The sequence below is a fragment of the Lepus europaeus genome, chromosome 4 (assembly GCF_033115175.1).
Source record: "Lepus europaeus isolate LE1 chromosome 4, mLepTim1.pri, whole genome shotgun sequence".
In the NCBI taxonomy this organism is placed as follows: domain Eukaryota; kingdom Metazoa; phylum Chordata; class Mammalia; order Lagomorpha; family Leporidae; genus Lepus; species Lepus europaeus.
Window position 1 is genome coordinate 22,279,404 of NC_084830.1, and position 17,425 is coordinate 22,296,828.

General features: G+C 38.7%; 1 protein-coding gene across 1 annotated transcript in view; it reads left to right on the forward strand.

Moving 5' to 3' along the window:
• MRPL13 (mitochondrial ribosomal protein L13) overlaps positions 1-17,425 on the forward strand; it is a 43,363-nt gene that overhangs the window by 5,649 nt on the left and 20,289 nt on the right. Inside the window, exons 3-5 of the mRNA XM_062188051.1 lie at positions 4,523-4,616; positions 9,456-9,516; positions 17,270-17,356. Coding sequence (XP_062044035.1) covers positions 4,523-4,616; positions 9,456-9,516; positions 17,270-17,356 — 242 coding nt within the window. The remainder of the gene's footprint in view (positions 1-4,522; positions 4,617-9,455; positions 9,517-17,269; positions 17,357-17,425) is intronic.

Sequence of the window (17,425 nt, forward strand, 5' to 3'; positions counted from 1 at the left end):
GCCAAGATGGTAATAATGGGAAACTAGGAAAAGAATTTCCTCCTCCTCTGTTTAGAGCTGCTCCTCAGCTTTTGGGCCTTAGGAGCTCTTGAATATTTTTCTTCTTGAACCAGTAAATCAAAAGAATGGGCATGTGATTTGTGCAGTGGGACTTGCTCTTCATGAGTACTCTACTTTCACTGCCCACCAACTAAGTAGTTAGAGGACTATAAGAGAATTTAAAAGAAAAAAAAGCAGAGGGAAACCTCTCTTTAACATTACTGGCCATTGCAGCCATCTGGGGAGTGAACTAGTGGGTGGAAGACCTCTCTCTCTATCTCTCTTCTGTGACTCTTTCAAATAAATAAAACCTTTAAAAAAACTAAAAATGAAAGAGCTTAAGTTACTCTAGGTCTTGCTTTCAGTTCTTAAAATTAATATCATGAATGCTAGCCCACAGACAATTCAGCAAAGATGAGACATGATCTAATCCTAAGTATACTTCCTTATAAGTCTATGATGACTTATTTATTTACTTGAAAGACAGAGTTACAGAGAGAGAGCAGGTCTTCCATCTGGTGGTTCGCTCCCTCAATACATGCAACATCAGGGACTGCATCACTTAATGTGCCATCAGCACTTAATGTGACTGAAGGCCCTATTATTATATAGGGGACCTACAATTAAGAGTCTGCAGCAGGGGCCGGCGCTGCAGCTCACTAGGCTAATCCTCTGCTTGCGGCGCCGGCACTCTGGGTTCTAGTCCCGGTCGGGGTGCCGGATCTTGTCCCGGTTGCCCCTCTTTCAGTCCAGCTCTCTGCTGTGGCCCAGGAGTGCAGTGGAGCATGGCCCAAGTCCTTGGGCCCTGCACCCATATGGGAGACCAGGAGAAGCACCTGGCTCCTGCCTTAGGATCAGTGCAGGGCGCCAGCTGCACCGCTCCGGCCGCAGTGGCCATTGGAGGGTGAACCAACAGTAAAGGAAGACCTTTCTCCCTATCTCTTTCTCTCTCATTGTCCACTCTGCCTGTCAAAAAAAAAAGGGGGGGGGGGGAGTCTACAGCAGGAACTTATAATCTAGTTGGAAGGTATAAAGTTATAAAATACTAGAACAATTGATAGTTAACTCTGTACCTAGAAGAAATTTAGTCATCTTTAAAGAGTCAAAGGAAATTTATTTTAGTATTGGGAAAGGCTTTGTGAAAAAATGATATTTATGTTGAATAAAATATGGATAAAATTTAATAAATTAGATAAATCAAAAGAGCATTCCTCTTGGAAGGAACAAAGACCAAAATTAAAGACTGGAGAACATGTTTAAGCATCCCTCTGTGTGTGTGTGTGTGTTGAATAGGGATGATGAAAAATAGCAAGTGGTGTGGCTTATCTGGCACAGACCATGGCATGGGAAAGGACTCATAAATAAGGCTAGAACATTTTGTCGTATCTATAGGTCTCTTTGAATACCTGAAGAACTGGTACCTGGTGAAGTGCCAAGATGACAAACCACTTTCACTCTCTCTTAGCATGCTTCTCAGCATGTTAAGAAGGATATCTGAGATTTTAGAAGCAGGCAGAAAAGGTGGTATGATTGACTATTGAGTGATACCATTGGCTCCACATGGCATTACACGCATCCCTTCTTACTGACCAGAGTGGTAAAAAGAGTAACAGTTCTAAGAGTTGGATTTGAAACTTGATTTCACCACATACCAGCTGTATAATTTAGCCATTTTAATGTGTTATCTCATTCAAAAAATCTAAGTGTTGGGAGACAAAGAGTACAACAAAGTCAATCTGACAAGTTAGTTTTAACATGCTCAGTGTTAGAAAGTGAAAATAAATTTCCTTGCTCAGTTCATTGCCTAAGGAAGATACGAATAAATGTTACTTCTCCTCCTCCTGGACAAATTTGAGGAGAACCTGTGAGTTATGGCTTAAAGGAGAATATGGGTCAAAACACCCAGGCTGCAGGACTGAGAACTGTCCTTGATTTTGTCATGCCTGATGATTCATATGAAAACTTAGATGCTGGGGCTGGCATTGTGACACAGTGGAGTAAGCCTCTGCCTGCAATACCAGCATCCCATATGAGTGTGGTACAAGTCCTGGGCTCTCCACTTCTGATCCAGCTCCTTGGTAATGTGCCTGGGAAAGCAGCAGAAGGTGGCTCATATACTTGGGCTCCTGCCACCCACGTGGGAGCCCCACAGCTACTTGGGAAATGAACCAGCAGATGGAAGATCTCTCCTCTCTCTCTCTGTAACTCTGCCTTTCAAATAAATGAATAAATCTTTAAAACTTACTTGTTGACTTTTTGGTTTGTTTTTGTATGAGCAACCAAATTTAGTGGTATCTTTCAATAGAAAATTAATGCCATACTAAACTGATCTTCTGTATATAAAGAGAATTGAAAATGAATCTTGATGTGAATGGAAGGGGAGAGGGAGTGGGAAAGAGGAGGGTTGTGGGTGGGAGGGAAGTTATGGGGGGGGGAGCCATTGTAATCCATAAGCTGTACTTTGGAAATTTTTATTCATTAAATAAAAGTAAAAAATATATAAAAAGAAGATAAGCTTTATACCACATGGACAAGTTAGGTTTTTTTTTTTTTTGGCTTCTCGTTGGTTCTAAGATCAGAGTAAAAAGAGAGAGGAGATATATATTTTCTGTTTTGTGTTCATAATAGCCTTTAGAAATTCTTTTTTTAATAGATATTGAGTTTCTAGTTGAAAATGTCTTGGCTGAAGGGGATTCCAATACAATCCCATCAAGGTGGCATGTACCAATGCCATCGCACTAGTCCAAGTGATCATCTTCAGTTCACAGTTGATCACACTGATAGGTCTAAGAGTCAAAGGGATCACACAAACAAGACAAGTGTCTGCTAATACTAACTGATAGAATCAAAAAGGGAGAGAACGATCCAACATGGGAAGCGGGATACACAGCAGACCCATAGAATAGCAGATGTCCTAAATAGCACTCTGGCCTCAGAATCAGCCCTTAAGACATTCGGATCTGACTCAAGAGCCCATGAGAGTATTTTAGGCATGGAAAGCCAAGACACTCTGGTAAAACAAAGAAAAAAAAAGAAGACCTAAATGAAAGATCTCTGCGAGTGAGATCCCAGTGGAAAGAACGGGGCCATCAAAGAAGGAGGTACCTTTCTCTGAAGGGAGGAGAGAACTTCCACTTTGACTATGACCCTGTCGGAATAAGATCGAAGTCGGCAAACCCTAAAGGCTTCCATAGCCTTGGCAACTCATGACTAGAGCCTAGGGAGATTTCTGAGGCCATAAACAAGAGTGTCAAATTGTTAAATCAACAACAGGAGTCACTGTGTACTTACGTCTCATGTGGGATCTGTCCTTAATGTGTTGTCCAATGTGAAGTAATGCTATAACTAGTACTGAAACACTATTTTTACACTTTGTGTTTCTGTGTGGTTGCAAACTGATGAAATCCTTACTTAGTATATACTGAATCGATCTTCTGTATATAAAGATAATTGAAAATGAAAAAAAAAAACTTGGTTTTAAATTGGAAATGGCATAGAAAATTAATTAATTTTTTAAAAATATCATGTAGGATTTCTGTCCTTAATGTGCTGTACATTGTGATTTAATGCTATAACTATTATTCCAATAGTATTTTTCACTTTGTGTTACTATGTGGGGGCAAACTGTTGAAATCTTTAATTAATATATACTAGACTGATCTTCTTTATATAAAGAGAATTGAAAATGAATCTTGATGTGAATGGAAGGGGAGAGGGAGTGGGAAAGGGGAGGGTTGCGGGTGGGAGGGAAGTTTGGGGGGGGGGGTTAAAGCCATTGTAATCCATAAGCTGTACTTTGGAAATTTATATTCATTAAATAAAAGTTTAAAAAAAAAAGAAAATTAATGCAATAAATATATTTTGGTTTTCAGGTCATCTGGCAAATGTATTTCTAGTTACATTTGAGAGTGGCAGTTTCAACTTAATCTAGCTAAATGTGATTTGCAAAGGCTTTGAGGCAATAGTTAAGCCTAAGATCATAGTGCTCTATTGTTCTCTAAATTTGAAAAGAATAATCTATTAGAATGTATCACATTTGTTTTCAATTTACTTAGTTATCAAACTTACTTTTTGTTACATCTGTATGCATATTGTTTTCATTTTCTTGACTCTTTTTAAGGGAAAATTTGTATCAGAAATTTAAACATACTTAATATAAATGATTTTATCTAAAGTATAATTACTAATGGGAAGAGTAATAGGAATAAAGGAATTTCTCTTTAGAAGTGTATTGTTGTGGGAATCTTTATTAAATTTCACTTTATAGGGTTGAGATTTTCCACATGGCCAACCAATTCTTTCTATGTATAAAAGTTATGTAAAAAAAAAGAGAGAAGTCTATTGAAAGTCTTTTTGATGTTGTACTGTAACTTCCTTTTTATTTTTTAGTATATTTTATGAACTTTGATAAGTTTATAAATAAGGCCATTTATTTCTTACAATTATTTTTTTCATATAAAATCTTTCTTTTTTTTCAATTTAGGTGACTGTGGGGATCATGTTGTCATAATGAACACAAGACACATTGCATTTTCTGGAAACAAATGGGAACAAAAAGTATACTCCTCACATACTGGGTAAGAGAAAAATACCTTTGTCAAGGAAAATGGAAGTTATAATATATTACTGTAAGAATAGTATGAGTGTTACTGTTTATTAAAAAAAAGTTAAAAGTTGGTATTTTGAAAATGCTGATTTTACTCATGCTATATAATAATAATAATAATATGGATGTTCTCATCAACTATAGGGGTAATTGTTTTCTGTTTTTTCTGTTTCTGCTGGCTTTCCACTTAGACCTTGGATATATGACTTTATTAGGCTCATAACACTGCATTACAATTATTTATCAAAATTTGTCTTTGGGGTCCAGTGCTGTGGCATAGCTGGTAAAGCCTCCACCTGCAATGCTGCTGGCATCCCATATGGGCACTGATTTGAGTCCTGGCTACTGCAGTTCCAATGCAGCTCTGTGCTATGGCCTGGGAAAGCAGTAGAAGATGGCCATGTCCTTGGGTTCTGCACCCACATGGGATACCCAGAGGAAGCTCCTGGCTCCTGGCTTCAGATTGGCGCAGCTCTGGCCCTTGTGGCCATCTGGAGAGTGGATGGAAAACCTTTCTCTCTATCTTTCTCTCTCTCTCTCTCTCTGCCTCTGCCTCTCTCTAGCTCTGCCTTTCAAATAAATAAATAAATCTTTAAAAAAATTAACTTTGAAAATTATAAAAATTTTAATGCATGCTAATTTTAGAAGAAACAGGAAAGCGTAAAGAAGAAAATAAAATTCACCTCTGAGCTCATGGCTTTGCATTTAAATATAGAAGTTTATATCCTTTTTCTTTTCTTTTTTTTTTTTTTTGACAGGCAGAGTGGATAGTGAGAGAGAGAGAGACAGAGAGAAAGGTCTTCCTTTTTGCCGTTGGTTCACCCTCCAATGGCCGCTGAGGACGGCGCATCTCGCTGATCCGAAGCCAGGAGCCAGGTGCTTTTCCTGGTCTCTCTTGCAGGTGCAGGGCCCAAGCACTTGGGCCATCCTCCACTGCTTTCCCGGGCCATAGCAGAGAGCTGGCCTGGAAGAGAGACAATCAGGATAGAGTCCAGCGCCCCAACCGGGACTAGAACCTGGTGTGCCGGCGCCGCAAGGCAGAGGATTAGCCTGTTAAGCCACGGTGCCAGCCTATCCTTTTTCATTTAATATAAAATTTTTTTTTTTGACAGGCAGAGTTAGTGAGAGAGACGGAAAGAGAGTTATAGAGATAGTGAGAGAGACACAGAGAAAGGTCTTCCTTCCGTTGGTTCACTCCCCAGTGGCTGCCATGGGCAGCTCTGCACCGATCCAAAGCCAGGAGCCAGGTGCTTCCTCCTGGTCTCCCATGCTGGTGCAGGGACCCAAGCGCTTGGACCATCCTCCACTGCCTTCCCGGGCCACAGCAGAGAGCTGGACTGGAAGAGGAGCAACCGGGACTAGTACCCGGCGCCCCAACCGGGACTAGAACCTGGGGTGCCGGTGCCACAGGCAGAGGATTGGCCAAGTGAGCCATGGCACCGGCCTTTTTTATTTATTTACTTAATATAAAATTTTTAGAGAAGCCTTTGTAAGTTTTACTTTTGGTCACTATGTAGTACTATATAATATAATTTATCATAATTAATCATTGCTCTGTTTTTTGAAATGAAAATCTTTTGAAAAAATGAATTTCAGAATCAAAAAAATGATCATTTGTAGGTCTTTTAATAGGCATTTTCAAATATCAGTTTACTGTTGCATAAACATATAAGAATGTCATCCTAGGACACAGCATAATTGTGAAAATGTTTTACATTATTTTTCCTATTAGTTTTCACAATAATACAAGAGTTTAACAGAGCAGTTCTGCTTTGATGAGCATCTGATTGCTTGTATTTGCATAATAATGAGATCTCTGCTTTCCTTATCACTTTCTGTAAACATTATCAAGAATATTGATCCACTATTTCATATTTTACTTTTAACGAATTTTCTTCATAATGTCCTTTACTCCTCTTTAATTTTTATGATTAAATTTGCCTTTTTTCTTTGTGTTTGTTTCTGTCTTCCAATCTCATAAACTCCTTTTTGGTCCACATATTTCGAAAACATTCACTTCTCATTTTTTAGGAGTTGGGTGAGTGGGACATACATGCACCTTAAACTTTTACATCCAACTGTTTATTCACTTAAAATATATTAGCATTAATTGAAAGTGCAGATTACTTCTGGTTGTATCAACAGTATTTAGTCATTTTTCTTGAAGACAAGATTCTGTCATATTTATCTGTACATTCCCAATACCCAGCGTAGTACACAGTCAGTTCAGTATTTATTGCATTAATTTAATAATTTAAATTCTCAGCTAGCATTTAAAACAAATTTTCTCTTACTCCATCCAGTTATTTCATACTGGACAAGGAAATGCAGTCATGTCTTCACTAGTAAAAAATCAACTGAATATTGCATTACTCAAGTCATTTCCTTTCTTAGAATTTTACATTAGTTTTCCAAATCTTTCAGAATAGTCCAAACCTCTCAAATATAGTGTAAATGGTATTATACTTTAGAATTTGCCATCTCAATGTTAATAATAGAAAAACAACCTGTAGCATAATAGTTTTTTTTTTTTTCCATACAGAGAAATAGTACAGGAATAGAAGTCTTGACAGAAATTTCTTTTTCTAAAACTGAAATTCCATTAAACAAAAGAGTATCAGTTTGATGGTTACCCATCTTTCTCAGCAAACTTCTAAATTTGGTTCCCTAAGTTTTATTATTAAAATCTGGTACTTTAATCATCTTTAAAATGTTTTAAAACTCTGTGGAAAGAATTTATGAGAAGAATCACAGTTAGATAACCTTACATTTTTCTTGCAGAATCCAGTAGCTTTCCAATATTATTTCACCCTTTCCAAAAAATCATTTAAAATTTTGTTCATCTATTCAGGATAATAAAACCTGCTTCTGTGTACTGTTTCTGTTTTCAATATCATAAGCCCTTTCATGCACACTTTCTAATTTTGCTCCGAAATTGTGTTAGGTAGATGTGGCAGAGTTTGACTTTTTTTTAACTCTAAGTTAAAACCATACATGGATGATGGATGGGTAAAACAACTTCCCTGTTAGTACCAGGAGTCACTGAGAAAGTCAAGATTCCAGAGCTGGATTTGGAGTATTAGAGTTATTAAAGTGTCTTCAATACTATACCATTTTTTTAAAAATGTAAGGGAGGAGGACGAAGAGATGGAACATGGTTGGGAGGGAGGGAAGTGGAGAAAGTGTCACTGTGTTCCCAAATCTGTGTATATGAAATACACGAAACTTGTATAGCTTAAATAAATTTTTTTAAAAAAGAAATAAAATATTTATTTGAAAAGCACAGACAGAGAGACAGACAAAAAAGAGTTCTGTTATCTTCTGGTTCACTTCCAAGTGCTCACAACATCAGGAACTGGGCCAGGGTAAAGCCAGGAGCCTGGATGCAGTCCAGGTCTCCCACATGGGTGGCAGGGACTGAAGTACTTGAGCCATCAACTGTTGCCTCCCAGGGTACACATCTGCAGGAAACTGGACTCACAAGGCCAGACGCAGACCCAGGCACTCCTGTATGAGATATGGGCATCCCGAGCAGCGTCTTAACCACTTCACCAAGTGCCCATCTACTAACTTTTTTTAAATTTCCAGTTTATCCATTTTATATATAATATTGGATTTGAACTCAGAAAAATATTTTATTACTTAGGGTCACTGTATACCTTAATGACCTGTTAACAACTGTTAAGAGAAAACAGGAGCATTATCTCTTGATAGTATGAACTTGAGAACAAATGATCTGCAACTGTGTTCTCCAGACCTCATCCCTAGTTTATACAGTTTGTCTAATCTGGCCAGGCATTGTTATGCTATCCTATTATAAATGTATGTCTGAACGAATGAAAATTCATATCTAAAAACAGTTATGCTAAGAATTTTTAAAGGTATAACACTTTATGAAGGCATTATCATTGACTACTTGAGAATAGCATTTCAAATAATAGGTTACTATGTGATATTTTTAAATCTGTTTTTTTTAAACAAGATTTATTTGTTTGTTTCTTTGTTTATTTGACAGAAAGAGAAGAAGGGAGAGAGGGAGAGAAAGAGAGAGAGAGAGATCTTCCATCTGTTGGTTTACTCCCTAAATGGCTGCAACAGCCAGGGCTTGCATGGCTGAAGCCTAAAACTACATCTGGATCTCCTATGTGAGTGGCGGGGCCCGAGTACTTGAGCCATTTAATGCTGCCTTCCCAGACACCTTCCCAGACAGTACCAGGGAACTGGATCAGAAGCAGAGAAGCTAAAACTCAAACTGGTGCTCCTTTATGGGATGCTGATGTTGTCAAGCGACAACTTAACCCACTTGCCACAATGTTGGCCCCATGTGTAATTTTTAAGTCATTAATAAGCAGCATAGTTTTGAAAAAGAGTATAATTTATTAATATGGTTTTCTTATTACCAAAGAATAATCAGTTTAAGAAAATAGTACTCACTGGGTGTTGTGGCGTAGCAGGTTAAGTTGCAGCTTGGGACACCTGCAGCCCACATCAGAGTGTTTGGGAATGGGTTCTCCCTTTGCTTCCGATCCAGCTTCCTTCTCCTGCATCCATGGAAGCATCCAATGGTAGCTCAGGTGTAGTGTTCCTGCCACCCACATGAAGACCTGTGTGAAGTTTCTGGCTTCTGGCTTCAGTCTGGCCCCGCCCCAGCTGGTCCAAGTATTTGGAAAGTGAACCAGAGAATGGAAAATCACTCTATGTCTGTCTCTCCCCCTTTGTGTTTTTTAAGTAAATAAATAAATTAACTTTTTTAAAAATAATACAGTTCCACAGTGTGTTAGCAATTCTAATGTCTTGCTCCTTTTGACAGTTACCCAGGCGGATTTAGACAAGTAACAGCTGCTGAACTTCACCAGAAGGATCCAGTGGCAGTAAGTCTGTATTGTTTTATTTATCATCCAAGGAAAGATTGATTCAGTTATTTTTTTTTAATCTCCCCTCTTTTCTAATGTAGCTAGTACTCAAGGTTACAAATGCTTCATCTTATCTATATTATGTAAATTTTGTTAAGTATTATGTTCATTATTCAGTTTTATCTTTTCTCTGTTGACTACTGTAATTCACATTTAGACGAATTCTGATCTTTTTAATTTCTTGATACCTACATAATTTTCTAAAATATTATGAATTTACTGAAAATGTCTTGTAGAGAGAGAAAGAGATTTGTACAAGGGTTCTTCAGAAAGTTCTTGGGAAAATAGAATTAAAAGTATGAGCTTATAAGTCTGTCAATTTTTGCTCTGAGTATTTTGAAAGTTTTGTATAAGTTTTAGGTTTGGGGTTATACCTTCCTAAAGAATGGACCAGGGTCAGTATGTATTGGCCCTATGTTTCCAGTAAAGCTTTTTATACTCTGAGGTCTATTTTTTCTGATACTACTGTGTCTGCCACCCACCTTTTGAGGAGTGTTAGCCTGGTATATCATTTGCCACTGTTGAATCCTCAGGTAGTCCTGTATTATTGTAAGCAATATATAGATTTATTTTCTTTCACCTCCTGTTTTCTGCCCTGCTTTGAATTGATTAAATTAGTTTGTTGGGAGGCTGAAGTTAAGGCTGAAGTTAATATCTTTAACTTCCTTCAACACAAATCAAGATTCTTAGAGGATGTATAGTACTCATCCTTTCTCCTGAACTATATGCTTTCTCTGTTCAAGATTTTTTAAACATTTTTTCAGTGAAACATTCTTTTTAATGCTGTATCCTATTATTAATTTTTTATGATTTTAAGATTTTTATTATTTATTTGAAATTCAGAGTTTACAGAAGGAGAAGGGTGAAACAGAGGTCTTCCACCCAGTGGTTCACCCTCAAGGTGGCCCTAATGACCAGGGCTGCACCAAGCCAAAGCCGGGAGCCAGGAGCTTCTTCCAGCTCTCCCATGTGGCTGACAGGGGCCCATGCACTTGGACCATCCTCCGCTGCTTTTCTCAGGCCATTAGCAGGGAGCTGGATTGGAAGTAGAACAGTGGGACTAGAACCAGAGCCTGTATGGGATGCCAGCTTTGCAGGCGGCAGCTTTACCTGCTGCACCACAATGCCAGCCCCATGATTTTTTATGATTTTCTTTGCTGACAGTCCTTTCTTGTAGTTCAGTCTGCCTTCTGGGATCGGTTTCTTTCTCCTTGTAGTGCTTCCTGCTGTTACTGCCATAGTAATAGTCTCTTAATACTTAACTCACCTTTTTTATCTAAAACTGCCTTCTTTATTTCTGCTTTCATTCTTGAAAAGATAGTTTTACTCTGTATACAGTTTTAGATAATAAATTTTTTCTCCACCTTTTGAAATTTATTCAAATAGATTCTAGATTCTCATATTGGTATATGTAAATTGGATATTAGTTTAGTTATTTGTGTTGTGACTTCTTTCTGAATACTTTTAAGATCTTTAAGATCTTTTCTTTGGCTTTCATTTTCATATGTTTCTTTCAGAGTCTTTATTTTGTTTGTGGGTTGGTGTATTCAGTTCTGGAAATTTATTAACTTTTATATCTTCTGATATTGCTTCTCTTTATTCCCTATTTGTTCTTTCCCTTTGGAAATCTGATTATATTTCCTGTAGTCTCATTTCACTGTGCATGATTCATTGCTTTTGGTTGTTCATGGCTTCCTGTCTCTGTGCTGCATCCTAAGTAATTCTTTTATATCTATGTTCCAGTTCTCTGTCTGGTTAATCTGATTTTTATTGAGTTCCTAATTTTAATTACCATCTTCTTTCCTTTTTTTGAGGCTTTATTATTTGCTTTGCTTTGTTGCAAATTTGCTGGTAAGTTTTGGTAGTCTATTAGTCTATTCTTTTGTTGTATTTTGGTTCCCTTTTATGTCTTTCAGCATAATAAACATAATTCTTAACATTCATATTTGATTCTTGTGTTTGTGGGACTGCAATTTATTTTGTCTGCTCAGGACACTTGGTAAGCTCATGTATCTTGATACTTTATTCAGGGAATTCTTTAGAGTCTGTGTTAAAAATAGGTTTCTTCAAAAAAAAAGATTCTGGCAAGTGCATGGTACTATACCAACCTATGACTTTAAACTAACCTCCAGACTTATGGAATTTTGATCCCTATAAAGAAGTGTGAATTTTAAACTCAAAGCCTTTTGACTTCACACTTAGACTTAGCAGTTATCTATCATTAAATGCCGTTTTTTAAATTTCTCCACTGTACACCCTTGATGTGGTCTTTCAGAGGAAAGTCTAGATTTATGAAGGAGTTTTTCATATTACTTCTGCACCAGGAGTTAGCCTTTTCTTTTTCTTTTAAGATTTATTTATTTATTTGAAAGGCAGAGTTACACAGAGGCAGAGAGAGAGATGTCTTCCATCTGCTAGTTCATTCTCTAAGTGGCCAGAGCCAGGCTGATCTGAAGCCAGGAGCCGGGAGATTCTTCTGGGTCTCCCACGCGGGTGCAGGGGACCAAGCACTTGGGCCATCATCTGCTGTTTTCCCAGGCCGTAGCACAGAGCTGGATCAGAAGTGGAGCAGCCAAGTCTCAAACTGGCACCCATATGGGATGCCAGTACCACAGGCATCAGCTTTACCTGCTATGCCACAGCAAGACCCCTTTTAGTCTCTTTTAATGTGGAACAATCTTTACTCACTATGCCACAGTGCCAGCCCCAGGAGTTAGCCTTTTCAAACCCAAGGCCTGCACTGAGCTGCTGGCTTAGAATAAACCAACTCTGGGGTTTATTTCATTGGAACTCTTACATCCTATTTCTTGCTTCCAAATGGTTCCATGCTTTAAAAAATAATTTTATAAGGAATATTATAATTTCACCAGTATTTGTTTATTACTTACTCATTTGGGTTATATACTGAAATTCTGATCCATATTGTTAGTCTCCAGTACTGCTAAAAAAAAAAAGTCTGCTGTTTGTTTGTTTAGAACGAGAAAAATAGATGGAACCCCTATCCAGTGGTTCACTTCCCGAATACACGCAGTGCCCAGGCTAAGCTAGATCAAAGCCACTAGCCAGAATGTGATCCAGGACTCCCAGAGGAGTGGCAGGGATCCAATTACTTGAGCCATCACCTGCTGAGACCCAGAATACAGGGTAGCAAGAATCTGGGTGTCAGGAGCTCAGCCAGGACTCAAAGGCAGGCACTCCCATATGGAATGAGGGTGTCCTAGTGAGCAATTTAATTAACCACCAGACTAAACACCCTCTTTTCTTGCTGTTTCACAATTAATGTTTCCTTACTCAACTCTTGACAAACCTAGACTTTGACTGATACGCATGGAATAGATAGCATTTTCCTCATTGAGGATTGTTTTAGTTTTTTCACATAAATACATTCATAAATGAGCAAATATGTCTTATTTCACTAAAGTAAAAATATGTTAAAAATATGTATTTTCGGCCGGCACCACGGCTCAATAGGCTAATCCTCTGCCTGTGGCGCCGGCACACTGGGTTCTAGTCCCAGTCGGAGCGCCGAATTCTGTCCCTGTTGCCCCTCTTCCAGGCCAGCTCTCTGCTATGGCCCGGGAAGGCAGTGCAGGATGGCCCAAGTGCTTGGGCCCTGAACCCGCATGGAGACCAGGAGAAGCCCCTGGCTCTTCGCTTCGGATCAGCGTAATGCACTGGCCACAGTGCGCCGGCCGCAGTGGCCATTGGGGGGTGAACCAACAGAAAAGGAAGACCTTTCTTTCTCTGTCTCTCTCTCTCACTGTCCACTCTGCCTGTCAAAAAAAAAATGTAATTTTGGTATGCAAACATTGTTCAATATAGTACTTAAGTTTCCTTTCTTTCTTTCTTTCTTTTTTTTTTTTTTTTTTTGGTAAAGAGGAGAGGGATATTTTGTTATATTAAGAACTGATCTACCATTTAGATGTCTAACTGTCTAACTCTCACTAACTCTGCCTGTCAAAAAAAAAAAAAAAGAAAATTTATAGTATAGTGATCAGTACATTTTTTAAAAAAAATCTTATCATGCTGTGAAGTAGGTTATAAATAGCTCTGATGGATAAGAAAACACACTTAGTGAATTGAAAGGAATTTCCCAATTTTATATGTCTAATAAATGGTGGTGCTAGAATTCAAACCAAGGAGTCTTACTCCCAGAACAGACCTATAGCACATGCTGGTATATGTTTGTACACAGAAAAAACACAGTGAGCTCTGCATAAAAATACAGATAGAAATTTATTTATTTAAAATAAACCATTTATTTTATATAATTCCTGCCTATTTTTCAAAAAATATGCTTAGGGATTGTTTCTTAGGAAGTATTTAATGTTCTGTTTCATAACTAATATGTTTTTAGATTATTGCATTCTAGATATTCTATTTTGACTATTAATATAGTTTGCATATAATGTTATAAAAGTTATAATGGTTACTGTTAATATATACCATAACTGTAAAACATTTTGTTTTAAATGTTTTCTAAACATTAGTTTGTTTTATTCAGATATATTTCAACTGTACACTAGGAGGCAGTGTAGTCTACCTTTTTTAGTAAGGCTTTGTCATTGGAAACCATTTACACAAGTTTCAGATTATTTTTTATGATCAAAGATCGAAATGCATTACAAAATGTTTCATAAAGGCTTAGAAATATTGCAGAGTTAAGTCCATATGAATTATCACCTCATTAAAAGATCTTAATTTTTTTTAAAGATTTATTTTTTATTTATTTGAAAGTCAGAGTTACACAGAGAGAGAAGGAGAGGCAGAGAGAGAGTTCTTCCATCTGCTAGTTCACTCCCCAATTTGCTGCAATGGCTGTAGCTGCACCAACCCAAAGCCAGGAGCCAGGAGCTTCCTCTGGGTCTTCCCAGGCAGGTGCAGGGGCCCAAGGACTTGGGCCATCTTCTTTTGCTTTCCCAGGCCATAGCAGAGAGCTGAATAGGAAGTAGAGTGGCTAGGACTTTAACCGGCACTGCAGGAACAGCTTTACTTGCTATGTCACTGCGCCAGCCCCAAGATCTTAATTTTTTAAGACTTAATTTTGACCTTGTATTTTGAGGGTATCTTTTTTTTTTTTTTTTCTTTTTTTTGACAGGCAGAGTGGATAGTGAGAGAGACAGAGAGAAAGGTCTTCCTTTTTGCCGTTGGTTCACCCTCCAATGGCCGCTGAGGACGGCGCATCTCGCTGATCCGAAGCCAGGAGCCAGGTGCTTCTCCTGGTCTCCCATGCGAGTGCAGGGCCCAAGGACTTGGGCCATCCTCCACTGCCTTCCCGGGCCATAGCAGAGAGCTGGCCTGGAAGAGGGGCAACCGGGATAGAATCCGGCGCCCCAACCGGGACTAGAACCCAGTGTGCCGGCGCCACAAGGTGGAGGATTAGCCTGTTAAGCCACAGCGCTGGCCCACTCGCATAACTTTAGTGTGTAGACTTCATAGTCTGATTTGATGGAAGAATAGGAAGAATAGGAAACCCTCTTGTAATGCAGCTCCATGCAACTAAGATGATATTCAGAGGATGTAATGGCTTATTTACTCAGAAAATCTGACAAATGGTTTTGGTATGTCAGATACTACTTAACAGCTTTTAAAATGTTAAAAAATTTAAATGCTGATATCTAAGTCAGTGCTGTCCACTAGAAATTTCTGCCATAGTGGAAATATTTTACGTCTGCACTGGCAAGTATGTAAAGTCTCCAGAATATAAAGTCTTAACAGCACTAGGACAGGAAATAGATGGAAACGAGGTACTGTAAGCCATTAGCTTTGTGAGACTTTGTAGTCTGATTTGATGGGAGAAGAAAAGGAATAGGAAATGCTCATGTAAAAACTTGTTATTTTAAGCCGGCGCCGCAGCTCACTAGGCTAATCCTCCGCCTTGCGGCGCCGGCACACCGGGTTCTAGTCTCGGTCGGGGCACCGATCCTGTCCCGGTTGCCCCTCTTCCAGGCCATCTCTCCGCTGTGGCCAGGGAGTACAGTGAAGGATGGCCCAAGTCCTTGGGCCCTGCACCCGATGGGAGACCAGGAGAAGCACCTGGCTCCTGCCATCGGATCAGCGCGGTGCGCCGGCCGCAGCGCGCTACCTTGGCGGCCATTGGAGGGTGAACCAACGGCAAAAGGAAGACCTTTCTCTCTGTCTCTCCCTCTCTCACTGTCCACTCTACCTGTCAAAAAAAAAAAAAACAAAAACAAAAAACTTGTTATTTTAGTGATTTAGCTTCAACAGACATAAAATTATACCCGTGAAATATGAGTGCAGGTGATAAAAAGCAATTCAACCTTTCAAAATTTCTATCTGTATTTTTATGCAGAGCTCACTGTGTCTTTTCTGTGTACAAACATATACCAGCATGTGCTATAGGCCTGTTCTGGGAGTAAAACTCCTTGGTTTGAATTCCAGCACCACCATTTATTAGACATAAAATTGGGAAATTCCTTTTAATTCACTAAGTATGTTTTCTTATCCATCAGAGCTATTTATAACCTACTTCACAGCATGATAAGATTTTTTTTTTTAAATGTACTGATCACTATACTATAAATTTTCTTTCTTTCTTTTTTTTTTTTTTTTTTTTTTTTTGACAAGCAGAGTTAGAGAGACAGAGAGAAAGATCTTCCTTCCGTTGGTTCACCTCACAAATTGCTGCTACGGCCAGTGGGCTGTGCCAGTCCAAAGCCAGGAGCCAGGTGCTTCCTCCTGGTATCCCATGAGGGTGCAGGGCCCATGCACTTGGGCCATCCTCCACTGCCTTCCCGGGCCACAGCAGAGAGCTGGACTGGAAGAGGAGCAACTGGGACAGAATCCGGCGCCCCAACCAGGACTAGAACCCGGAATGCCGGCACTGCAGGCAGAGGATTAGCCTAGTGAGCTGCGGCACTGGCCAACTATTCTATAAATTTTCAATAAATATTAGTCATTACCATTATTGTAAACCTGCTTCTCATAGGTTTATGAACTAAAATACGGCTGATCTCCCATCTGAAGGAAACAAGATTAAGTCTCTTAGATTCTGCTCTAAGTAGTATGTGATAGATTATTTGAGTCACAGGTTTTTTGTTTTTAATACTTACTTACTTACTTACTTACTTATTTGTTTATTTATTTGAAAGGCACAGTTAGAGAGAGAGAGAGGAGAGAGAGGAGAGAGATCCTGGTTCACTCCCAGGAATGCTGGGAGCTGGGCCAATCCAAAGACAGAAGCCAGGAGCTTCTTCCCCTTCTACCATATGGGTGCAGGGACCCAAACACTTGGGACATTTTCCACTGCTTTCCCAGGCCCTTAGCAGGAGCTGGATCAAAAATGGAGCAACTGGGACTTGAGTCAGCATCCACACATAGGATGACAGTTCTGTAGGGTGGCTACACACACTATGCCACAGCACCAACCTGGAGTCACAGGTTCTTATATATGCTTAGAGAATTTCTTATTATTCTATCTAAAACTGGCACACACAGATTATTTTTCATTTCTTTCTTTTGTTATTTTTCTAAATAAACAATAACTTTTTTAGAACTTAAAAAAGTTATGCACAAAGTAATAAAACTTCTTTTTCTGTTGCTTCCACATTTTTACTTAGTCTATTTCTTTCATGTATTCATGTTGAATCTTGCCTACCTGTTTCCATCACCATCTCTCTAATCATGTTTGCTTTCTTTTTATGCCAAGTCATGATTTACTTATTGAATCCTAGATATACCTGTTTTTCAGATTGTAAAATTGGCTATTTATGGCATGCTGCCCAAAAACCTTCACAGAAGAACAATGATGCAACGGCTACACCTTTTTCCAGATGAGGTATGTCAGTAATCGTTGGTTAATGATGCTTTTCCTAAATTTTCAATTAAGTATTTACTCTGCTTTTTA